General features: G+C 39.5%; 2 protein-coding genes across 2 annotated transcripts in view; one reads left to right on the top strand and one right to left on the bottom strand.

Annotated features, from left to right (window-relative positions):
* The window catches only part of edrf1 (erythroid differentiation regulatory factor 1), a 447,039-nt gene that overhangs the window by 385,087 nt on the left and 36,343 nt on the right, over positions 1–25,609 (bottom strand). The window lies entirely within an intron of this gene.
* The window catches only part of adam12b (ADAM metallopeptidase domain 12b), an 86,291-nt gene that overhangs the window by 41,650 nt on the left and 19,032 nt on the right, over positions 1–25,609 (top strand). Inside the window, exons 4-14 of the mRNA XM_072390836.1 lie at positions 577–655; positions 2,699–2,775; positions 3,467–3,656; positions 4,948–5,013; positions 5,846–5,917; positions 6,286–6,455; positions 6,859–6,943; positions 9,061–9,209; positions 20,442–20,619; positions 22,713–22,802; positions 25,401–25,596. Of these exons, the coding sequence (XP_072246937.1) occupies positions 577–655; positions 2,699–2,775; positions 3,467–3,656; positions 4,948–5,013; positions 5,846–5,917; positions 6,286–6,455; positions 6,859–6,943; positions 9,061–9,209; positions 20,442–20,619; positions 22,713–22,802; positions 25,401–25,596 (1,352 nt within the window). The remainder of the gene's footprint in view (positions 1–576; positions 656–2,698; positions 2,776–3,466; positions 3,657–4,947; positions 5,014–5,845; positions 5,918–6,285; positions 6,456–6,858; positions 6,944–9,060; positions 9,210–20,441; positions 20,620–22,712; positions 22,803–25,400; positions 25,597–25,609) is intronic.

The raw sequence follows: 25,609 nt of genomic DNA, 5'->3' as shown, positions 1-25,609 counted from the left end.
AGATTGTTTTACATATATAACTAACGTTATGTGTGATTCCCTATGTTCCCCCACTGCATCCTAGCTTCTTTCTTTATATGGGTTTTGTTCAGGGCTCAGGTGACAAACTTTAAGTGACCATTATGCATCATAATCACCTTTGGAAACAAGTCCACACTGTTTTGGAAGACGTTCCCTCTCATCCTGAGATCATCCTGCCTGATGTCAGTCAGCTTATGCAGCTGCAAAAGATGGGTGTTCCTCTTGCTCCTTTGCCAGTGCAATGGGTGGGACTCTCAGTGTCCATCTGTTCCCAGTTTAATATAAATATAGCCACACACACTCATATGCTAAAGATTATTGCCTCAGCGGGGATTCAATTTAACCTGAATGCCAGGGGATTAAAGGACACATACAAATCACCCAATAGATTTACAGAAATCAAATGTTTCATCCTCATTATCCCACAAGTGCTTACCAGCAATGCTACATGAAAAGTACAGTAATGCTCTTTTTGCTAATTTATGCATATTTGCTGTGGTGAAAAAGAAAATGTTGGGGTTTTGATTGTGTCTGCTCTCTTTGTTCTCTTCGCAGAGGTCTCTTTGCAAGCCACTACACTGAGACACATTACAGGGAGGATGGAAGTGCGGTCACTGGTGCTCACAACTTCACGGTACGGTGCCACTCGAATACTAGTGGTCACGTCAAGTTGACATACAGTGGCGCTCTGCTGTCACACTGTACAAAAATGTTCAAGAAGACGCATGTTGTTGTTGGAGAGAATCTGGATTTTGAATTTAGCTATAGACAGTATTTTGGACATCTGTTTAAAATCAATTATCGTTGAAAATAGAGTAGCATGCGATTGCCTCTGTGTGACCCAATGTGCATTTGAAAGCCTCTGGCTGTTGCTGTACAGGACATCAATCCTGTGGCCTACTTGAAGATAAGCTGTGTTTTATTCTTTTTTTGTAGTTGTTGTAGTTGTTGTTGTAGTTGCTTGTTTCCTTTTTAGCCCAGCATTGCCATCAGGATTTGTCATTAAATCCCTTTTAGCTCCTAGTGCTTGTTTTGTTCTGTGTTTGTAAGCCGCCAACAGCAAAGCGCTCAGACAAACATTCCTCTGGTGTTGTCAGGGTTAAAAAAAGTTTTCCTTTTTAACAGCAGCTGATTGTCTTGTGCTCTTCTACAGCTCACGTGGGCTGAAATCATGATGTTTAACTGAACAGATGTGCAGACAATTTGACAGGTTCCTCACAGCTTGGGGGAGCAGTTTGTAATTTGGCAGTGACTGACAAATCAGTTTCTCACAAAGCTGTGCAAACACCTCTCCATACACTGTCTTTCTCACCTTTAATTTTGTGTGAGAGGATGTTGCAAACATTAGGCTGTCAAACAGACAGGCTGTATTGTCTTAGATAAGCCTCATGCAGCTGCTCACTTTTATTACCTGCTGTCACTGAGCTTGGCAATCTGCCGTGTGGTAATCAGGGATCAGTGGAAAAGTAGAAACTGTAACTAAATCAACTGTATTCAACAATTATGAAATGAATAAAATTCTTAAAGCTAGGATGAAATTTTATAAAGTTGAGGACAGAAAAGGGAGTTTGAAAAAATAATCCAGCCCTCCTCCTTCAGCTGCTGCCTTCTCCTACTCTTTCTTCCCTCCCTCCCAGCAGACAAGCATGGGGACATGCATTTATTTCATATCCACTAAAAATAGACAGCTGTTGGTGGGATTTAAACCACGCTCCTTTGGATGTTAGAAAGCATTCTAACCCATTCATCCACCACATCCTGCCCCTCTCAGGGACTTTGTTGCTCTTCATACTGAGCTGATCCAGTCAAAAAAGGACCTAGAACTGGCATAACACTCTTGTCATTGGCCTGATATTCTAAAGCCAGAATTCGAGTTCCCTTTCCTTGAAAGACAATCATCACCATTGCTTGAGGATTTTTGTTGAGAAAGATGAACCAATCTAGGTCAAACTAAGCAGAGCCTTTGTTCTTGTTCTATTTTTATAATAATGAATCTGAGCTCCATTACCACCTGGCTCACTAACCTGCACGTAAGTTGTCAAACGGAAGTGTTTCCTCCTGGCACTCAGTATTTCAGATGAGAAATGGTCAGCATGCTTGCTAGCAGCAATTAATTTGAGAGGCCTGGAGAGCTGCTGGTGGACAGTGAATGGTGGTCTGTGTTTCCCCTGCATGATGGTAATTTCCTCTGCTGTCCTTATGCTCAGACATTAGTCTTTATATTGTTTCTGAGGAGCCTTATATGCCCTCTTTTTCCTCTACCACACCGCTCTGATGGAAAGATGAAGGGTAAACCATTACCATATTACTGTCACCTTGGATGCATGTTAGCTTTCCTGCTTCTCCCCTCAGCTGTGCAGGCTGAATTAATTTCAAACGGGTTGTTTGTGAGGAGAGGAAAGGGAGGAGAAACTGCTCTATGGAGCATGCTAATTAAAATGAACATGCGTTGGGCAGCATCAGCATAGTTCCAGTGTGTCTTGTCCTTTTTTGCTGTTTTGAAGTCAGGTTGGAGCTGCAGTACCGCCACAGGAAATTTGACAAGCAGCTTTTGCTTTTTTAATATAGTGCATTTTTTACGGTCACCGGATGAAGCTGTCGTTTTGTAAAGTGTTTTCGTTTCCAACATGTTACGGCTTTTTTGAAACTCTATTTATTTTCTCATGTTCTTTTTTAGAATAACTGTTACTACCACGGGGAAGTGCAGGAGCATCCAAACTCTGACGTTACCGTCAGTCTCTGCTCGGGGCTTCGGTGAGAAACACAAGAATCATTTAGCATTCAAAGCTGCCCTTTCAGTGCTATTTACCACAGCAGAGTTGTGTATTTACTTAAGTCACTCACCACAATGAACCATAGTTTCTTTAGCCCCATAAGGGTGCTGTCAGTTAGTCAGTTAGTCAGTGTGGCTCACAAGAACAAGAGGATTCATAGAGGATTCATGTGATAATCTGCTTTCATTTTTGTCTGTAATTGGCATCTGGCTGTTGCTAATGCCCAACTGCAATTTAAGTTTCTTGAAGTGGCCTTTAGCCAACTTGAACGTTTTCCAATCTTATATCCTGTTTATAAATCTGCAGGGAAGCAGATAGCACTTAGTTTCCCATGTGCTAAGCACTTAGCTTTCATCAACACAGCACCTGCCTATGACAGAACATTTAAATTATCTGTGGGACCTATTCTTAAACTGAAAGATTTCTATTTGCTGATTTATGAGTATGGAAGAGCTTTTATCCATAAAGCCATGAGGAACTTTAATCACAATGATCTGAGGCATGATAGAAAAGATGTTTCATAGTGTCATTAGTCCTCAGAAAAAGTGGGCTAGTGTTAAAGAGCTACCTCAGTTGTCTTATATTCCATTAGAGTGAGCTACATTTAATCAAGCTCTGCACTGCTCGTGCTTTGAAGCTGTGTTTTCCTACTTGAGCTGCTGTCTCTGCAGAGGCTTCATCGCAGTTGAGAGCAAGACATTTATCATTGAGCCTGTGTCTGGTCATGACACTGGGGCCCACTTCATCTACCGAGTGGAAGAGCTCAGGCTGGCCCCTGGAGCCTGTGGCCATGGCTTCAACTTGTCATCCATTGCCCCTGAAAGCCACATCAAAAGCCCCTTCCAGTCTTTCCACACACGGGTAAGATTACAGTGTTGTTTTTATTCCATAACAGCCATTGATGGTCACATTCAAATTGAGCATGTGATTCATCACCAAATATTTCTAAAAAGTCTAACATTCAACTAATGATATTGGCAAGAACACAAGATTTGGAAAGGTTCCCTTGGGATGCTGCTTTAGGTTTGACACTCATTTTATATGTATTAAGAGCCCTGAGTCGAGGGCCCATGCAGAGAATTTGGCTGATGATTTGAATGAAGCAGGTGCAGAATCCATCTGCCCCTATTTCAAAAACATTAACAACTCTATCTTAGTCCGGAAGCTCACATGTAGGGTTTAATGACCACCTGAGCATTAAGGCATTAGTAGTGTAGAAGAGACTTCGTTCCATTTTAGTATATTTTGGGTCTTAAAGCACTGAATATGACTTAAAGACTTGGATACTTTTGTGTAATGTCCTGGATACTGTCCTCTTGTAAAATGTGTGGCTCAGTGGCACCTTTGATTTAAAGAGAAAAAAAAAACATTTTAGAAAAATGCTTTTTCATTATCTTGCCAAGAGTTAGATGAGATGTTGCCTCTCATTTTCACTTTTGATAAAAGTCTAAGGCCAATTGTTTATTAGTTAAGCATGAAAACTTAAAATTGGATGAGAGCTAGCATCGTTATCTGTGCTAATGAAGTATCCTCTTCACACTTGTTGATAATTAGTTTGTGGTTCCTCCCATAAATGTCATGTAAGAGTTGGACATAGCTGGAGTAATGTCAACCCTTGATTTAAATGACAGGTTTGACATTCGCCAGTCATCATGTTTGTCTTTATGGAGCCAGACTATATTTGGCCAAAAATAGATATTTTTTAAGACCTAATACCTTTTTTACTTCGTATTAAGTTTAAAAAGACCACCAGTAAACTGATCAGACAAAGTGAAACTTGACAACGATATTACCAATTTATGGTTGAACGTTAAAGATGATGAACGTTGAGGTGAGAAGTATCCAGTTTGCTGCGCTTTTGGCTATTATTAGCACATTATCTGGGTACTCGCAGTTCACTGTATTCAGTCGAACGTTCATATGTACTCAAAATAGCAACAGTTCATGTGGAATTACATGATTTGGGACCCAGCATCAATTTCTAGTGTTTATCCTCAGCTCCTGTAACCAGCTCCCTAACTTTATATTTATTATAAAGACATGAGACATATAACAGTCTTCTCCGCTACGTCTTGGCAAGATGATTCAGTGTCTAGATGCCCTCTGTCCTTTTCTAACTTTGAAACATTTGTGTTTCTTTTTTGAACCTCAGCATAAAAGGCATACTCAGAAGACAACCAAATATGTTGAGCTGATCATTGTTGCAGACAACAGAGAGGTAATGTACCTTCTTTTTTTCCAATTTTTAAAAATACACACAATGAACTGAAAAAGCAGCAGCCCCACATATATAAACATGTCATGGTGTACACAGAAAAAAAAAGCAGGGAAAAGTAGCAGCAGATCCCGAGTTAAGTGGATACCTATGGAGCTGCAGAATGAGGGGAGTTTTTTGCAAAAAGCGCTGTGGTCCTGCGGCAGCAGCTTTTTTCTGACAGGAAGTTCTGTTTTCAGTTCCCCCGCGGAGCAGACAGGAAACAGGAAAAAACCATGTGGATACAGAAGAGTCTCCCGAAAGCTCTGACAAGCTCACTGTGGGGCTTTTTCCTGACAGCTCTCTGCTATGCCACAGACCTGAATGCAAAAGACAAAATTGAATTAAATTACTAAGAAAAAGAAAAGAGTAAAGGCTTAAGTATATGGTTGGGTTCAGATCTGAAGTTCTGCACCAATGCCAAAGGATACACAGCATGGTGAAAGTACACAGTCTGCCTTCTCTACAGTTTGGATTCAAAGCTTTGCAGCATGCCGTATCTACCAATACACCTGCTCCCTGCAGGCCAGACATTCGTCTTTGTAACACCGGGAGATTTTTCCTGATACAGATGGCCACAGCTTGACAGCTTGCCTAACACGCAGAAAAAAAACATATTGCCTATGAGCAGTTTAAGCAGCCATTCATAAAAAATAAAAAATACTGCCTCTCTGTGTGCGCTGTGGTGTTTTACAGTTTTTAGCTCAGAAGATGATGTTTGTGTCATCGTGACACACCTGGTACTCATTGAGATAAATTCCCATTTCTTCTACTGGTAATACCTTTTTGTTTTCAGTTTCAGAAACAGGGGAGGGACTTGGAGAAAGTGAAACAGCGACTGGCAGAAATAGCCAATTATGTGGACAAGGTAAAATGTCTTCTCTGCTCTGCAAAGGCGGGATAAATCACCTTTTTAAAATAGAAATATTGTTGGCAGTAGAGACTAATGGGATAGATGTGGGATGTATTCATTTTATTCTAAAACAGCTACATTAGCTCTTACCCAAAGCCATTTATCTATAGCTTGAAGAGAGTGGACAGATGGATTCACTTTAAGGAAGCATGGTTATGAATAAGAAAAGACAGGCCTTGATCATTTAGAAAATTGAAAGATGATACAAAATAGGGAATTGCGTATTTAAAGGTAAACTCCTGTTGGAGTGTCCTGCTCATTTGTAAATCTGTAAATCTTTCTCCACACTTACTCTGTCTGCTTGTCAACATGCTCCCCTTCAGTTCTACAGGGCCCTTAACATTCGGGTGGCTCTGGTGGGTCTGGAGGTGTGGAGTGACTCTGATAAATGTCCCATCACTCAAGATCCTTTCAACACCCTGCACGAGTTCCTGGACTGGAGGAAAGTGAAACTGCTGCCCCAGAAACCCCACGACAACGCTCAGCTCATAAGGTGGACTTAAACACAGGAAACTGTGGACACAAACTAAAACATTTCCTTTGATTCAGTCAATATTAGCTCTTCGATTATATGACTGAGCTAAACAGCCTTGAGCTTGATGAAAGATACACAGTCTGTTTATTCTATATATCAACCTCAGGAGAGTCGTCACCTGTTTTGTGTTGCCTAATTATTTTCAAATCATTTACATGTTTTCATGGAGCAGCTGCTATTTTCTCTACTCCAGAAAAAAAGATACCATGGCAGTTGTGTTAACCTGGTTGGGAGTTAAAGCTGTGATGTTTTTGCAACGGCGTAGTGATGATGAAGACATATATTGCAAAGAGAAAGTTTAAATTTATGATCATCGCTTTTCTCTGTTAGCATTTTTTTCCCATATTTCTGTCCTGTACAGCGGGGTTTACTTCCAGGGCACCACCATTGGAATGGCGCCCATTATGAGCATGTGCACAGTGGAGCAGTCCGGAGGCATTGTCATGGTGAGTTTGAAACCCTCTCACAGCTCCTACCATGCCTCCACCCTCCTTTTCCTCTGTGTAGCTCGGATTGTATCATTGTGGATATTGTCCAGATTCAGCAGGCTAACACAATCCAGGCATGATTTACGCAGTGAAGGTGTTCGGTGCTTGCTGGAAGGGCACTTATGAACAGGTCTACCAGGAAGTCATGCATAATAACATAATGATATTTGTGTTGGCACTCTCTCAACATTACCAAATGCACACGCATGTACAAAACAATATATACAGACATGCACTCTGTTCCAAGGCCATGTAAACAGTTTGCAGTCCTGCTGTGAGAAGCAGAAATTGCTGGTGTTACACTGGATGCAGATCTGCTGTCTGAGGGTGGTGCAGAAGGGTTGATGGGACACTTGGTAAATCAAAGGCCATGGCTTTTGAACACAACCACATTTACATTTTTATGAGATGTGATGAATTGTTTATTCCGGCTCTTACAGAGCACACATTTGAGGCAGAATGCCTTTTTATACACTACTGTGGATCATCCCCAGTACAGAATTACTTCTCATCGTAAATTAGCTGCCTTTTATAGCACTTGACACCCATGCCAAATCACAAAGTGGCTATCAGCCCAATGCCATTATGCCTCAGCTCAGATGTGTCTTCCATTAATACATGTGTTTTCTGCAAGCCATTGCTGTGATGAGGCTTCTCCAGATGTTTGTCTTTTCCATTACTTGCATAGAGCAGATGGTTTGGATCAAGATTAAAGGGCCACATAAACAGTCAGAGGGCGGTCAGAGGGGCTGATCTATTTCTCAAACCATATTCAACCATGTGTTCTGCCACAGATCTTGTATTTGGTTATTTATTCTTTCGACGTGGGTCTGCTTGTGAATATTTCTTGACTTGACTTGGTACTTTTTTTCACATGGATGTAAATGGTATCAGGAAGACTTTCAAAGCATTTCTCATTTGTAACCAAAACATCAATTTCTCGCCATCACAGCAGTGGCTTGTAGCTGCTTCGAAGTAATGACTGCGGCTTTCAAGAGCTACATTCGTTAAGAATTACACACAGAAGCAACTCCGCTAAACATGGGAGAAGCAGCAAAGATTTTTCCCATCCTTCCTGTTAAAAGCTAGGGTGCAGCTCCCATGACGCTGCTCTTTAATCAGTGCAGGAAGTGGATAAGCTTGTCCTCAACTTTGACTGATGACCTTGCTTTCAATGGAAGCATGTGATTTTCTCATGAACCTTGCAAAGAACCACAGTACAGTAATATATACAGTAGTATATAGGTGGTCTTTTTCTTGTGGTTTGCGGGATTAGAATTTTGATGCAAATCATGTTGCCACTCCATCAGGTCATATGTAGGATATATCAGCAAGGTGGAAACATGCTTCACTTGGGTGCACAAGACATTTTGTTTAGTCTAAATTTTCTTTCAAACCTCAACAGTGGCAGACGTGAAATCATACAAATAGCTTGTGAAACGCTCTGCCCAGCACCACAAAATGTTGTTTTTTGTTCATATGTTCATTAGTTCATATGTAAGATGCTTGCATACAAGAGATATGTACACATGAAAGTTGTCTAATTGTTTTAATCTAATGCTTTCTTTAAGTAATGATCAAGGTTATATATTTGTCAGAGTGATAACTATCAGAATGTCAAAGCTGATGTCAGCATCTTGAACTGGTTCTACAGATTTTACCTCATTTCCAGTGTCACCTTGGCACACATGCACAACTCTGATTTAATTTCTGAGTTTTCTGAGCCTCCCTGCTTCCCACCCCTCTGTCGTCATTATTCTGTCTGCCAGGTGAAGGGCAGTTGTCTTGCTTATCAGTGCTGTCATACAGTGATAGGTTTATGCAGCTTTCTGCAGTAGCTGTCTCCACTGGCAGTCAGTATGATTGGGTCTGCAGGGGAAGGTGGAATGCCAGATGAATTCAGGCCTCCACGAAGAGAAATATAGAAGAAAGATGGGGGAGGTTACTGAGCCACTGCTTAGAAATGTTATTAGTTGATGTTTGCATTTGATTTAATTTCTAAAGGTACATTCACAAGGTACATGTGTTTGATTGTGCCCAATTAACATGTTGGATACCCTTTTTGTCCATCCTAGGATCACTCTGAGAACCCATTGGGTGCAGCCGTGACTTTAGCACATGAGTTGGGACATAACTTTGGCATGAATCACGACACCCCTGAACGTGGATGTGGCTGCAGGATGACTGTTGATCGTGGAGGTTGCATCATGACCCCCTCCACAGGGTGAGATTCTGATGATGATAACACGATATTTCAGAAAACACAACAACGTTTTATAATCTACAACAGAAGATTAAAAGAGAAGGCCCATGAGTTCAGAAAATTCAACAAAATGACAAAAAAAATCATTACATTTCTAAAGCCACAAAGACATAAACAAAAAATACAACAAAAGCAGAAACATGACTTTTCAGAAAACACAATGTAAAAAACGCAAACAACAGAAATAAAAAAAAAAAGGTGAATTTTCCTTCAGTGTTATAAGTTTTTAAAAATGTTGCTTTTTCTTTTGGTTTTGTTGCTTTGCTTTGCATCTTATATCCACTGAATGATGGCCATAACATAAATGTTCAAAATATTGTGATACCAATGTTTATACATGTGGACTGGTTGATTTTGTTAGATGTTTTTGGCATTTAACTTGTGCTGCAATTCAGGGTTTTGGGGAATATACTGCTGTCCAATGCTTCAGTATTAATACTGGTCGACATTTTTTTTTCGAAAGCAACAATAACTTCAAACTGTAATTTGTTATTTTCAACCCTTTAGGGAAGAGTGCAAAGGAAATTATTTTCACTGACTAACTGCATGATCTTTGAACCCTCTCGAAACACTACATAAGAAACCTTCACCGTGGTCAAATGGCGACATGGACTTGCGATCACCATTCTCACTCAAAACAGTAAGCTGCTTCATCCAGAACTGTAAGTTCAACCTGCATTAAATAAGGAATAAGCCATATATGTGCTGAAATGTCGCCAAATTGTCTGGGCATGAGCTCATTCCAGGCAGATGAATCCGAAATTCAACTGCTTTTCTGGAAAATGGATACCTGTTTTTGTGTGTGAACGATGAGGAAGACCATGCAGGCTGTTTTAAGTGAAAGAAAGGTGCAAGGGCGAGCTTCTGTGGTGGTGTTGGAGTTGGAGTCTGATATAGATCATTTCCTTTGTGTTAACTAAAAATAACAAAAGTCCAGATTCTTTTGTTAAATTCAATTATTAAAACTTCTCAACTCTTCTGTAAAGGGAGTTTGTATTTATATTGTTGTTTTAGGCAGATTTGTCTATTTTTTTCTCTATATCAGTTCTGAGTTTATGGGCCATTCCAAAGAAAAATGCAAACAAAGCTGATAAAAACAGTAGGTCAAGCAAAGGTTTAAAATCTGAAATGTTCTCTGAAATTTCAGATGTCTTCTTTTGCATCTGTAAAGGTGAAAATAAAAAAAAAGATAAAGCAAGCTGTATTAGTTGCTTCAGTTGGATCATAGATATCTTTACATTGTTTATATATTGACGTATGAGAGAGATCTCAAAAACACACTCATACACAGAAGGACACTCTTTGGCCTGAGACTAAAGCAGCTGCTGTCGTATTCTACTCGTGTCGCCTGGCTCGCTGAGATAAGAGAGCTGCTGCAAGTGATGGACTCTGTGACTGTTTGTAAACAGCTAGCAGATAAGGAGAACCCAAAGCGCAGTACCAGATTTCACCCCTGGTCTGGTGTTTGCCTGATGGTGAGTCCCGCAAGCTGATGAATGAGAACAAACTGATAAATGTGGTCAAGATGAATTACAAAACACTGTGAGAACACTGTGAGAAGACAAAAGAACTGAAAGACACAGTTAAACGCAGCCCCAGCCGACATTTGTGCCACACATCAATCTCATCTCTGTGCGAGTTAAATCATCCACACAGTATGCTCACAACTGGAGAAGTGTTCAGTTTTAGAATATAGAAGGAAGGGTTTCCCCACCCTATTCTTTTCACATATGCTGCTGTAGCCTTAAATTAGATCAAGCTTAACTCTGCTTTATATATCGAGAAGGGGATATAGATTTAGTCCCAAATAACTCACTGAACGCACATTCGGAAAGGATCTTTTAAGGGCCAACACAAATAGTGGGAATGACTAAAGAAAAAAGCAGCTTTGGAAAGAAGAATTAAAGGCACAATAATGAAAGAGAGGAAAGTGTAAATGTGGATGATAAACAGGTGACTTCATGAAGAGAAATGTTTTGTTTGCAGTGCAGCATTCTATATTTAGAGTACATTAACAACTGTATGCCAGCATGTGACAAGTGAGTTCAGAGCAGCTGGTTGATACATTAATATGCGTGATGAGTCATTGTGCTTGTGTGATTTTACTGGCAGTAACTGAGGCTGACTCATCAGATGTTGGTTGTTTGTGTAAGGCTGTCGTTGTCTATGTATTTTAATCAGCGGGTTTGGGGGGGACTTCCAGTTAGTGGTCCGGTTGCAGACAAGTATGACAAAAAATAATTGCTCTAATTCAGATTTAACCCACACTTCTCACCAAGGTGGTGCGGTCCGCAATGCTGAACTTGACTCTTCAAAAGACAAACCAGTGAGTGAAGTCTCAGCGGTTATTTTAATGTTTCATACAAGCAACCCACGCTAAAAATGTGAAATCCAAAGGTTTGGATCATTCAGACAGGTGTGCATTGCTCTGTCTGTGAATGGTTGTAACGTTGTTTAAAGAAATCATAACAACATGTTCTGTCTCTTAGAGACGTTCCTGCATGTTTGCTCACCGTTTCTTTCAGAACAAATCCCATCAGCGTTGTTTTTCAGGGACTCTGCTGTTATATCCTAGGTTTAATGCAGCTAAAGACAGATGTGATTGATATAAAGATACTAGGGTAAGAAAAGAAAAAAGCACATAATGCCTTTTTTTTCAACTTGCTGTATATGCTGTATATCTGAAGTGGTAATGGTTACAGCCAAAGCATTTTCCAGCTTTAAAGCACTGTGGAGGTCAGTTTGTCTATGGAAGACTAATTACACACTAATACTAAAAGCAGCTAAAAGCTGTTTTCAATTACCCTCATGAATCAGCTGAGACAAACCAAGACCATCTCTTGAGAGCGTCCTTTAACTGCTTTGAAATCAGTTAATGGACATACAATTTATACAAGTATGTACTGTAACTATGTATAGAAAGGAGGGTTTGGGACTGTTGTGCAGCTGCTGTTTGTCTCATGAAGAAAATTTAATTCAAGCAAAATAGAGAGAGATATTAAGTAAAATATTTTGAACACTAGAACCACTGAATTCATGAGATGTAGTTGTTGAACAGCATTGTGCCATGATGACTTTGCTTTAGCTCTTAACTATCCAAATCTAATAAAAGAGAGAGTGGAAAACTGACAGTTCTTTCTTAATTGGCCACCCTGTTATTGAATTCTTTCTAACAGAAAAGGATGATGAGGCTTTGTTGTTTTAGTTTTGCTTTTTAACGTGTCTCTGCATCAAAATGATGAGATTTGCCACGACAGTAGTTGAGAGAGGTAATTTGATGCTCTTTTTTGTGGAACCCACGACCACTGTTTCTTAGTAAATGACCTGAGATGAATGCGTGCACCATGACGCACCAACACTTTGTGTGGCAGTTGTGTGTTGATACACTGACACGAAATATCGATAGTTTATTTATTAGCATTCTAATCTCATTTGAGACATTGTTTTCTCCAGCCTGTATGTTTGCAGACACTGTAGATGATCATTGATTTTCGGTGATGCTCAGTCATGCAGTAAGGAGAGAAAAATGATGAGGAGTATATGTGCACCTGTATAATACCACACACTCCAATACATTTATTGTCTCTGATCCCATCTCTTCATTCACAATGAAGCAATGTTTAAAGCTGCACTCATCTGTATTTTTGTAATGAACTAGTAGTTTGGCTATTATATTTCTAGTCTGTACGTTCAGCTACTTCTTCCAGCTTCATAATTAGATATGAGTGTTGCTAAGAGATAATTAGATATCTCTTAGCAAGGAGTCAAATTTGTAATGTAAACGCAGTTGTTCTTAGTGACAAACCCACATAACTGCCTGTTTGTATCCCAACAAGGCTAAGTCCTGTATGAGACATAACTGTTAATTAAGTGTAATTAGAATCAAAATAAAGAAAGGGAAATGCAATATGAGAGATTATTGATTTAAAAAGGGTAAAATAATCATAACAGAGAGGATGTGTAATGATCATTACAAGGAATTATCATCTGGCTGAGCGCTTACCTTCACCTTGTGCTTATGTTTCAGCTTTCTGTCTTGAGTTTGTGGTCTGCAGATTCACATTAAGTCTGTTTTTAAACATGCAACACAAAGACAATGGAATGTTTTAACCATCAAAAAGCCTGATGTTGCATGTGCACATGTCAGGAAGCAGAGAGTCCTGATGAATATTACACTGAATATGCATCCAGCCCAACTCCTGGTAAATTTCTGTCTTTTTTCACTATCACTGTTGAGTTGACATTTTATTCCAAAGATTTTATTCATTTTTTTTATTATTACTTAGCTCAAAGCTGACAGAGTTCCACTCTGTTGTCTAGACAGTGTTTTTGTCTTGATCCTATCAGTTTTGCAGCGTTGTGACTTCAAGCCACGGAGCTCTTAGTCTGGCGTTTGTTATTTTTTCTGAACCAGCATCAGAAATGAAAAGTATGAACTTACCTAAGTTCAAGCTTGATTTATCCGGTTATCTCTCAAATTCAATTTCCTGAACTATCAGCCTGAATTCACAGTTTCCTGTTGACAAAACCAGTATTTCTACAAATCCATCTAGAACTCATTCAACCCACCACATATCCGGTCTTCTTTTTTTGCTTCTTTTTTTACACGTTTATTTATTTATTTGAAATCAGCAGCCTCCTTCGACCCAAACCCCAAATGTTTTCAGAATGTTAAACACATAGTTGAAAAGCAGCGTAGCTCGTTTGACTGTGTGTCTTGGATACTCTGAGCTTAGACTTGCTAATGGAGGAGAGGACAGGCTGCATCTAAATGATGTGATTATCAGTGACGCTGCCAGCTGCAATCAAGGCCAGAGCCCATTGAGAGAGATCCGCAGAGAGGTGCTTTATGCCTCGATAGACAGGCAGAGTGTGGATGCAGTGGTTTTGCTAGTCTTTTTTTCCCCTTGTGGTAGCACAAGAAGAGAGACACAAAGAGTAAGATAAACAGTCAAAACGCGACTATGGTGGAATTATTTCTGGAAAATTCCGACAGGTGTCTGAACCACAAAGACTGCTCATGTGAGATTTGTGACTCAACAGGTGAATATCTGAGTGACAGTGGAGAAGAACAGTCTGTATGGATGTTTTCAAGTTGAGCTAAGAGTTGCATCATTAAAAACAAGCAAGCAAACACAAAAGCACTCTCCTCGGTCTGTTTCTGTGTATGTTCGTGTAACTGGGTAGAAAGATGAAGGGCAGCCTCTGGACTCTATGGCTACTTTGTCAAGAGGATATGAGGGAGCTTTTTTCTTGTGAAAATGACAGAGTGCAATTGAGGTGAGATGGTGCAAAATGTTATCATCTGTATTGTCAGCAGAGGAGAGAAGGGTATCTGGTTGGTGGGTAAATATTTGCAGTAAATTTAGCTTCAGTTTTTTTTTTTTCTTATGTTTAATCACTATAGGCGCCTGGCTGTGTTGCGGCCTGACATTTGCTGAAAGGTCAAACATGTCTCTCCTGCTTAGTCTGGACTAAATGCATGTCAGTCCCTGCAGCATCTCAGAGAGCAACGGAGACAAGTCTGATGTTGGTTGGAGGGCCTTCAAAAAGAAGAGCTCTTTACAGACCTCGTGTAGCCAGTGTCTGTAATGTCCACAGACCTTTTTCATTCTTCATGCAGACTGATATTTCCGCATCTTTTCAACCCACTGGTCTAAAATGATGACCTGCACTGAATATGTGACAGTAGATAAGATTATTGGTGTCTGGACTCTGTACATAAAAGTGAAATGAAATGAAAAAGTTTCCTCGTCTTCCCTTTCCATTTAAATGGTGTGACTTCCTTTTTTTCCCATTTCACTGATCATTTCGCTGCCTGTGAACTAGATAAGAAAAGGCTGCAGCAGTGGCAGGGACAAAAAGCAGCAATCGGGAGGGTCTACACAGTTTGTACTGGAAGTCACAAAAACACTCATATGGCTGATTCTGATTTATTCAATTATTATCAGGGCAATCTTTCAGCTTGTGCACAGTGATGGTCTTTATTCTGAGTCAGTAATATATTAAGACAGTCTTTATGAAGAATCTGTGACAATCTCAATTCTAACCTCGATTCTTAATGCATCGTAATGTAAAACATGCGTCTTTGTACCCACACAACTGCATCATCTCAAATAAGCCAATCTTGTTGTTTTTGAGTTTCATCATAGGGCAATCGAGGATGTAGCATTTTTGGAGTTTGAACATCACTTGTTACAAAAATTGCTGCTTCAGTTTTTATTCATTTCTACAGTTAGACCCTTTAAAAAGCACACTTAGACCCTGCCTCAGTTCCAGTTGTTAAAGTTTATGGCATGTCACATCATAATGGTCTCACAAAATCTTAGTCAAGATCTTTACAGACTGTACTGTCAGTTTGAGGCTCGTTAGATTTGTTGTGCTAGAGTCATTTAACACTTTTTTTGACAGCCACATTTTCACGACATATTCCTTTTTTCATTTCTCCGCCTTTTTGTGTTTTAAGACATCGTTTTACCTTAAACTTCATTCAGAGCATAGCAGGTATGATTTTTTTTCTGTACTGGTTATCCTTGTCTGTTATTAGTTAGTGAATGTAACTTTTCATTTCAGGTCGTTTTGTGTGACCTGTTTGAATTCTACTTCCTGCTGTACTTTGTCATCAAATCGCTATTATGGGCTGAAAGTCACAGATTTGAACATATTTCTGTCATGACTGAAAAACTCACATTGTAAAGATTAATCCTTATATACTTATATACTTAATCCTCCAATGTTATGGAAACGCAATACTAAATCATAGCGTCACACCTTCACCTTATGAATTTGAGTCCAGTGTTTCAGCCGATGAGTGGGTCTGTCTGTCACATTGTTCAAATGGCACATCATGTAGGGATCATGTACATCATTAGGTTATTTAATAACCAACTGACTAATCACTGTCAAGCATTGGAGGGAAGAGTTAAAAATCTTCTGCTCTGGATGCTGGTGTATTCATTTTTGCCACATATACAGTGTGTGTAGATGTGACAAAGTTACCTGAAACATGCTTTTTTTCAGTCGATGTGACGTTATACCATACCTTTCCTTAGATAAGCAGGGATGACTGAATTGAAGAGTTAAAATACAAACCATTTATGATAACAATATTGCATTGTTTTGTTTACTTTGTTTACTTATGACTGCTGCTCAGACAACACTCGTTTAAACCAAGTTTAGCATATATGGGTGGAGAGTTAAACAAACCATGAGTCTCCTACAACATTGTCATCGTGGTAATGTTTTTTTTTTTCCCCATTCCTAACATAAATGAGTGAAAATGGCAATAAAATTCTTTGTTGGTCTAGACATATCCATTAAAACTTCACAGCGGTCTTTCATCTTTTCTCTTTGTGATATGGCATCCACACTTCTTCAGTCAACAGCTCGTCAGTCAGAGGGTAAAAGATCTGTAAAAGTGTGTGTTATTCACAGTACAACTGACAAATTTGCCTTTCAAATAGTAATGACAGGCAGCAGTAATTAGATTTTGTGTAACTGTTGAGCACAGCTAAATTAGTTCCACCTCAGCAGTGTACACCTGGAGAGGGTGTAGGGCACTAAACCAATATTATCCAGGGAAACCTACTCTTTTTGCTTGGCTAATTTCCTGGACAGCAGAGCAGCTGTGTGGCTTCAGCTGTGATAATACACAACGTTTAGATCTGCTCATTGGAGCTATTCCTGACAGTAGATTTATAGAAAACTGGGTGACTGAGTGCGGTTTACTTACTTGAAGGAAAGGGATCCTAAAAGATGTTTTTAGCTTTAAACTCCTAACCCTGTTCCCTATTTAATCTTTTGATTGAGAGAGAAAATAACCTGGACTCAAAGCTACAATTTTGAGTTTGGATACATTCTATTAGATCACAAAAAGGCTGCTGCACTCATTCACTATAATTATAGTCAGGTCGTTCATAATATTGAACAATAATTTGATTTTGTCTTCTTCTGTTGACATTAATTTGTACTCTCCTGCCAACAGTCGCTGACATTCAGTCGATGGCACAAAAATACTTGAAAAGCATCACAGGACTCCTTGATTTGTGCTCATCTGTGTCTGGACAGGATTTCCGTTCAGTATATCACCTCATTGTCATGAAGAGCTGCAGTAGGTAGTGGGTGACAGAGATATCCCCACAGCTTCCCTTGGCACCCAGTCAGGCTGACACTGCATCTGTTACCAGGATTGTGTGGGCAGCTGTTACCTGGATGAATGTCAGCTGCAGATTAGTGGTGCACCTCAATTATCAAAGTCCTGCTGATACACAATCACTGACCACAGCAGACATCAGTTGAAGGCACATCGTTCAAAGGCGATATCTTCGGTATCACCGTGGCCACATTAGGTGCAAGCATAAAAGTTCCTGTTCAGTGATGTTTTTCAACTGGCTTTAATATAAGTTGACTATCAGTAAGACTTCAGTGTGTCTTTTTTTTTTTAAATGTCCTCTTATGAAAGAACATGTGGGAGTGCTGTGTGGTACATTGTAGTGATGATTGTGAACACATGCTTTAACAAGGTCACCCTCTGAACAGGCAGCACATGATAAAACGTGTTCTTGATTCATACTATGTCGAAAATAAGTCCGTAGTCTTCAAAAGTTAAATCTCATGACACATGCTGTCTTTTACTTTTATGCATTTTATCTCATTAATTCTTTCCATATAAGTCTAATATGATGCAAAGTAAGCTGGTTTTCCTCCATGGTCTAGCTTTTACCATTAGTGCAACTTTATTAAGAACAGACTCTGTTCTCTTTCATGGACATTCCACCTACTTTCCTAAAACATGTTTGTGTTCTGTGCTATCTACAATGGCCTTGGTCTGTGCAATAGCTTATTCTGCATAGGCTGTCCTTGATTTTGTTGAACAAGCCAACAGTGTTTTTTGAGTGGATCATGCAAGTGGAGAGAGACAGGTAGTTTGACGTCTGGTCAGTGAAAGATGAAAGCAGCCGATATTCAAAGGTGGACGGTGTGAGCGAAATGGAGGCAGCCCTTTCACCCAAGGGTGGCTGTTAGGAGAGGATGTTTTTCTTTGTTCTTTGGAAATTTGTTTTCCTTTTGGGAAAAAAAAAATCAGCTGATTTCATTTTCCATTGAATGCCTCCATCCTAATCTCCAGACCCCTCAGGAGGAGCCTCGCTATAGTCAGCAAACAGCAGTGAAATATCCAGAGCCAAATCCCCCTACGGCAAAGGCTAAAACATCATACATTGCTTCTCCTGCTTATATCCAATGGCATGCTCCACAAACATATTTTGTATCATCTTGAATTTTCACAAATCTGCCCTGTCAAGCCTCAAGCTTTGCAGTCTCCTCGCCCCGATGCCTTTGAAGACTTCCGCCGGTCTATCACTGCATAAGTATGTGTTTGTGTCTGAAGTCAAGTCTTTTAAGCATCCAGTGCCAGCTCCCTCTCTCTCTGCCATTTCTGCCTGTCCTCTCTGCTAGCTGTTGTTCCCTGCCACCCCACATCCTCCACATCCTCTTTTTGAGGTGACACCATGTCCATCAAGGACTATTTTACACTTCAAGCGCTCTTTTCTCTATCATTTTGTGATGCTGTTCATGTTGGCTGGTATGAAGGATTAGAATTGGTTACATAGCTATTATACACTGGGTTGTAGTATCAGTTGTCTTGTTGCATGTGTTTGATACCGACAGTGTTTTTTTTTTGTTTGTTTTGTTTCTTTGTATCAGAATTTAAATGGGGTGCCCAAACTGCAGCACAGTGTTACAGGGGGCATATTGTTAAACTAGTAAAGATGTAAAAGTACACTATGAGCTGCATTTTCCAAATATTATATGAGTAATTAGCTGACATGCTGTACTATAATGAGCCACATACTACTAATAGTGCACCCATCTTGCCTTACATAGACCGAAAGAGATCAAAACCATTAGAAATGATGCTTTTCTCATTTTGTCTTTTTAATTTTCCTGAATATTTTTTTTTCTGTTTGCCGTTATTGTCATTTTGTGATTTTGTGGGCTTTTTGTAGTCATTTTGTGTGCTGCTTTCTATTAATTTAGTTATTTTAGTTATCTAATTATTTTTCCCATATCAGGAATAGGCAGACGTATGTCATTAAACTCATTATGAATTTATTTGATACCAGATTCACAGCCATGTGTACACTGCAAGGAAATGAAACAAAGCAAAACCGCTCTGGCTAAGCACCCTCCATTTTGCGGAGCTTTTCATTCCTGAGCAGAACAGCTACCAAACTTCACAGAGATGCTCTGAGCTTCCTGTGCTCCCAGCACAGAAATATTTCAGACTCTCTGGAGAGACCTTGAATTGCTTCAGTAGTTTCAGGTGGTAAAACTCTCATCGTCTGGCTTTTTTTTTTTACTCTGAGCTTGAATGCTGTAACACCAGGTCAGCTTATCAGATGCTTGTAGCAGTTCATTCGCTTCCCGGGGGTCTTGCCAGTCCAGAGTGAGGTGGTTATTTGCCTACGTTTTGTATGAAAAGTCAGTCAGGTCCATGATTCCGGCCCTTAATTTCTATCTCCGTAGATGTTTTGTATGCTTTAGACTTTATGTCCTTTCCACTTTTCAGCAAATTGTTCTTTTGTTTTTCCCTCTATCCTTTTTATCCTCACGTATTTGTGGTTATTCTCAAACAGGAGGGTCATTCACTCAACCGTCTCTGCTGTTATCCACATTTCGCACAGTTTCATCTTTAAAGCAACACTTTTTTTTAAAGGAAGAAATTCAATTTCCTCTCAAATTAGACGTTAGTCAGCACTTCACATCAGTGATACCTAGGAATTAAATTAAAGCTGTAGAAATTACATGGTTTTGGGATCGCTATTTTAGAAAGGATTCACATCTTCACACTCAAGTCACCTTCATCCAAAATAACACTCTTACCTCTAGTCAGTTGCTTAAATTGCCCATCTTCAGCCAGGATATGCCTCTTGAAAATGTAGCTGCCAAAAATGTTTCTTTGGACTTTTGAGGGGTCATTCATGTTTTGTAAAGGAAAGAAAATGCACTGAACTGGAGCTCGTGCAGCAATGGTAGACCATTAAATTTGTGTGAAAAGACCCCCTGAATGAAAAGATCAAAAAATGATTTCAGAGAAAGATGTGTCTAAAAGTTGTTTTTTTTTCATTCTTTTGGGTTCGGGATGTTATCTCTCTTCATTATTCCTATTTTGTTGATCCTCTCTTCTTGTAGATATCCATTCCCAACAGTGTTTAGCACATGCAGCAAGAAGGACCTTGCTGCCAGTCTGGAGAAAGGCGTGGGTATGTGTCTGTACAACATGCCAGAGGTCAAGGTGCTCTATGGAGGACAGAAGTGTGGCAATGGCTACGTGGAGGAGGGAGAAGAGTGCGACTGCGGGGAGCCGGAGGTATAATCAGCAGCAGAGGTTGTCATCCTTACTTGCTCCAGTGGAGTGGATCTGTCTCTACCATTGTGATCATACTAGGCAGCTCTGTGCAACTAAATGTGCAACTGTGTGTTTAAAAAAGAATATATCTCTCAATTGTTTCTTGACAAAAATCCGTTTGAAATTTTTACTGAATGAAGTTCAGAAATTTTAGAGGATGATCTCAAGTCTCCCGTTTTATCAGCAAAACATCGTCTAAAATAATTATGTTTTTACCAAAAAGTGAGACACAAATGGGTAGAAATGAAAGAGGCACAGAAAAAAATCCTCTCTGTGTGCCTTTTCCCTGACAAAACACTGGATTCTGTCCTTAAGCAATCAACCAGAACAAATGAGTCTCAACAGCTCCCCAAGAACCCCGCTACCAAACTACACAAACTTCAAGTCAAACTTCTCTTAACGGTGACATTGTTATTGTGACTTAAAAGCACTGAAAGATGCTGTGCCAGAAAAAATAAAAAAGGAAAATCTGCCAGCCATTCGAGATTTCCAATATAAGAGTTGTATTTATTTACATCACACCTTGTTTCGTCATCCTGCCTCAGTGATGTCATATTCTTCTTGAAGGCCCACCATTCAAATCACAGTCCAACTGTGAGACAAAGTAAGCAAAAAAAAGTGTAATGGGGTCAAAGCTAAAATGAGCTTTCCTTGGCTGTGCGATTGTAACAAATGGGCTCCCTCTTTTTGTTTCTCATTCATGCATTCCGCAGAACACCCAGGGATGTGACTTAGATTCACGCGTGGGAAGCAGCAATTGCTCAGCGTCAGCCAAGACAGCTGCATGTGTCACAAGATGAAAACATGACTCGGAATCTCTTACTGGAGAATAATAGGTGGTCAAAGTATTAACGACTGCTTCCGATACACATTGCTATTCGTATATTTGATTATGATCCTCTCACTCCTTATTGAATATCTGTGTAAGTTTGAGATTTGACATTTTCAGGAAACTGAAGTCATAAACGAGTCCAGCTCAAAGATTGAGAGCAGTCCTTGTCTTTTGTAGGCTGAGAAAGCAGACACACTGGAGATTATAGCAGTCTAATTTCTATTTACCGTTTGTAGCTGTAACCTTTCAGAGGATATGAAGTGCTGATTAAATGTGTATCTGACAGATTTAAGATACAGATTCTAATGTTTTGCTGTTGGGCTAAAAAGAAAAAAGGCTTTTAAATATTGATATAAGTCTGAAAGTATAACAGAGATTTTCCTGAGAATATGATGTGATCACTTTATCTTGAGATGAACATTTGTTCTGTTGGTCTTATTGAAGTACAAAACATCAAGCAATCTTCTTACTTTTGTAAAGGGATGTTTATTTCCCTCGAAGACTGAATTAGTGGGAATTTGTCTGAACTGAGACTGAGTATGTGTTTAGGTAGGCAGAGTTACAACATAGCATTCAATCATTTAGATGGCAGTAGGTGGTATTTTAGTGGAGCCTTTGTGATCAACAACCTAACTGTATAGTTCACATTTGCCAACTCCACCTCTGCCAATGTGCCCACACATCTATGATTTCACCACACAGCTTGTTTGATCTGGCAGCTCTCTTAGATGTAGGGATGAGAGCAGGCTTTTCTTTCTTCTTCAAACAATGGGCTGACATTAGAACCAAATGAAAACAACCAGACTCATAGAACTGAAAATTAGATGTCCAGCAATCCAGTTTCCAGCCCTCAACACATCTCTGCTCGGAGCCCCACACATAAACAGCAGTTTACTTTGCTTCCTATTACATCCATCTACCAAGTCTCACTGGAAACCTGATTTTCATCTTTTACTCTTCAACCCTCATTTTTGGGGTCATCGCATCAACACACTCCTCTTTACAAATCCAAACTCCTTGAGAATTCCTAAATCTAAAACACATTAGCTTCAGTTACAGCCTCCTCAAAGGTCCCCAGGTCAGGGCAGGAATCTCCGGACAGGAAGTGTGCTCCCCTGACCTGAAGGTCTTCTTCTGAGAGGGACCAGCTGACTGGGGATCTTCAGAGTAGTGATCAGGTCCACATGCTGTAACCTGCATTGTTTTCTTTCCTGTGTTTCAGGAATGCATGAACCCCTGCTGCAACGCCAGCACATGCTCCCTAAAGGGAGATGCTGTGTGTGCTCATGGACAGTGCTGCGAAGACTGCAAGGTAAGAGTTTTCATACAGGCGAAAGTCTCTCTCACACAGGATCCTCTCTGTGCTTACAGTGTTGAGAGACCCCTCATGTCTTTACATAAAGTATAGCCTGGAAAGTGGGAAATAGATGCAGCAATTTATTGAAACATATACAAATAGAAAGAGAAAAAATACACAAAAGCAGAGTTCATTTTTGATATGAGGACTTTTATTCTTCATACTGTCTGAACCCTCTTAGACGAACTTTCTTGTAATTTCTTGAAGTAAACTACAGGAATTCTTGAAGGACATTCCAAAGCTCTTCTTTAGATGTTGGCTGCTTTTTGTTCTGTTCTCTATCAAGATGATCCCGCACTGCTTCAATAATGTGGTGGTTCAGGCCGTGGGGAGGATTAGTTACTCATCTTTCAAGATAAACTTTTAAAAAGACCTTCAGAAAGCCTGAAGAACTATTGCCTAAGACCTCTCTAAAACATTTTGAGACAGTTTGGCATCTTTACGATACAAAGGGTGACGAGACTTCTGCACAACAATGTATTTATTTCACCCCATCCTGATAGCTCAAAAAGTTCTGAAATTGTATTTTCAAACTTTCTGAAACTCAGTTAATTCACTGAAGGTTGTTAAGAGGTTCATAATAGTGTGTGAGCGTCTATAATTTAATATCTCGGGTGAGTTAACTTCAACTCTGTATTTACCTCAATAGGCAGGTTTCAATGGATGGCAAGCTCTGATTGGATTTTCTCCCATTTAATTATTAGAATTTATTATTTGACATAAAATCCCATTTTAATATACCTGATGTGTATCCTTGCTTTGTAAAAGACCACTGACCTAGAGTATGACTAAACCCTTTCATATGTTCTTTTTTTACTAGTACAAAGAGCATGTTTGACCTCTTTTGCACAGTGTTCTGCCTTAGCTGCAGCTGGACATTGTGGGCATTCTTTTCCATTGGAATACACTATTTTATTCATGAAAATGTCCTTGAAGTTTTAATTTTCAGGTTCAAGATTCAGACTCATGTGCTGGTAGAAGTTTTACTCTATCAATTAGGTATAAAATAAATGGTAAACACCTTTTTTTTTTGCACAAAGAAAATTAAAGACCCACAAAATGCTATATGTCAATTAGTTGTATATGTTTAAGGAGGTTCAAATTTTAGAAATGAGCTTTTATGGATCTGTGGTGTGAGGTCGGAAAAAAAAGTCACATAGATTATCTCACATTTTTAGCATCCATACATACTTCTGATTATAGTATTATGAAGCTCAGGAAAGGCCATACAAAGAAAAAAATCTACCTTTTACTGCTATTACTACCATTAGTTTATTCAATGCTATTTTGTACAAATAAGATACAGTTTGTTACTATGTGCTGTCTTTTTTAATGACTTCATACATTTTTTAAGAAAAAAAGTCTTTGAGTCAAGGTGTGCATCAAAGGGAGCATGACTCATCTTAATAAGAGATCAGCTTTCCTGGAGGCATGATTTTTTTTGACAATATTCTGTTTTCTATTTTTTATGGATTAGGATTTCTATCTCGCTGGTTGCTGCTCTCCACTCCTCTATTGCACTCTAATCTTTTTTAACAGATATAAATACAAAGGGAATGATTTCCAACATCTTCTGACTAACTTTTGCATATTTAAAAGATATAAACAAGTTTGAAATTTGATGCCAGCAACACACATATTTTGCGCTTGGACTGTTTTTTGTTGCTGTTGTTTGTTTGTTTTTTGGCATGTAGAATCCAACCTTTCCTTTTTCTAAAAAAGCAACTGCAACATGGACTGCACAGAGTTCATACATCGCTTCCTCCCTGCATAATGCAGTTTCGGGTTTCACCAGTGGACTGTGTTCAGTGAAATTGGTTTTCTAAAGTACTCCTAAACCCATGTGGCTATATTGATGGTGTCAGCATGACAGTTTTTCATGAAGTGCCACCTGAGAGCTCGAAAGTCACGTTCACCCAACAGTGCTTTCACTCCTTGACCTTTACACACTGAGATTTCCCCAGACTCCCTGAATATTTTCTCAATATTATGCACAATAGATATTGGAAGACCATTGGACCATCAGTTTTTTTTGCAATCTTGCAATGGACAATTTTTTTTTTTTTGACTTGTTGATGATTCTCTGATCGAATTTGACTCACGACCTAGCATTTGGTGGATGCTTCTTTTGTACTCAGTCTTGACTCATCTGTCACCACTTAACCTGCTGATTGTAGAATTGTCCAGAACAGCTTTACTTCAGTTAACTTTTCCATTATTATGTTTCTGGTTTCAAATGTAGGATTTCTTTTAAGTTCAATGAAGTTGGTCAGAAGAGAGACTCAAAATCATTACACACTTCTAGTGGATCATAAGAGGTGGTAGAGAAGAATTATGCACCAACATTCACTGACATACTGTCATTCACATAGTAGATGCTAAACATCATCCCAACCAGCGCTTCTCTGTTTGTTACATTCCAGTTAAGTTTGAATGGAGACATAATGGAACAACCCTTTTCAAAGCCCTTAAGCCAAGTAGAGATAGATGAAGTCAACAGTGTTTGTAATTGGGAACCTGTACAGTGGCTTACTGAACTGTACATGTTTACAGCTCAAACCAGCTGGCACTCTGTGCCGAGAATCCAGTAACTCATGTGACCTGCCAGAGTTTTGTTCTGGAGCCAGCCCTCACTGCCCAGCCAATGTTTATCTACATGACGGACACGCCTGCCACAATGTTGAAGGCTACTGCTACAACGGCATCTGCCAGACTCATGAGCAACAGTGCATCACCCTGTGGGGAGCGGGTAAATGTTTCCG

The sequence above is a fragment of the Leuresthes tenuis genome, unplaced genomic scaffold (assembly GCF_036924035.1).
Source record: "Leuresthes tenuis unplaced genomic scaffold, fLeuTen1.0.hap1 SCAF_8, whole genome shotgun sequence".
Lineage (NCBI taxonomy): Eukaryota > Metazoa > Chordata > Actinopteri > Atheriniformes > Atherinopsidae > Leuresthes > Leuresthes tenuis.
This window is presented reverse-complemented; position numbering and strand designations above follow the sequence as displayed.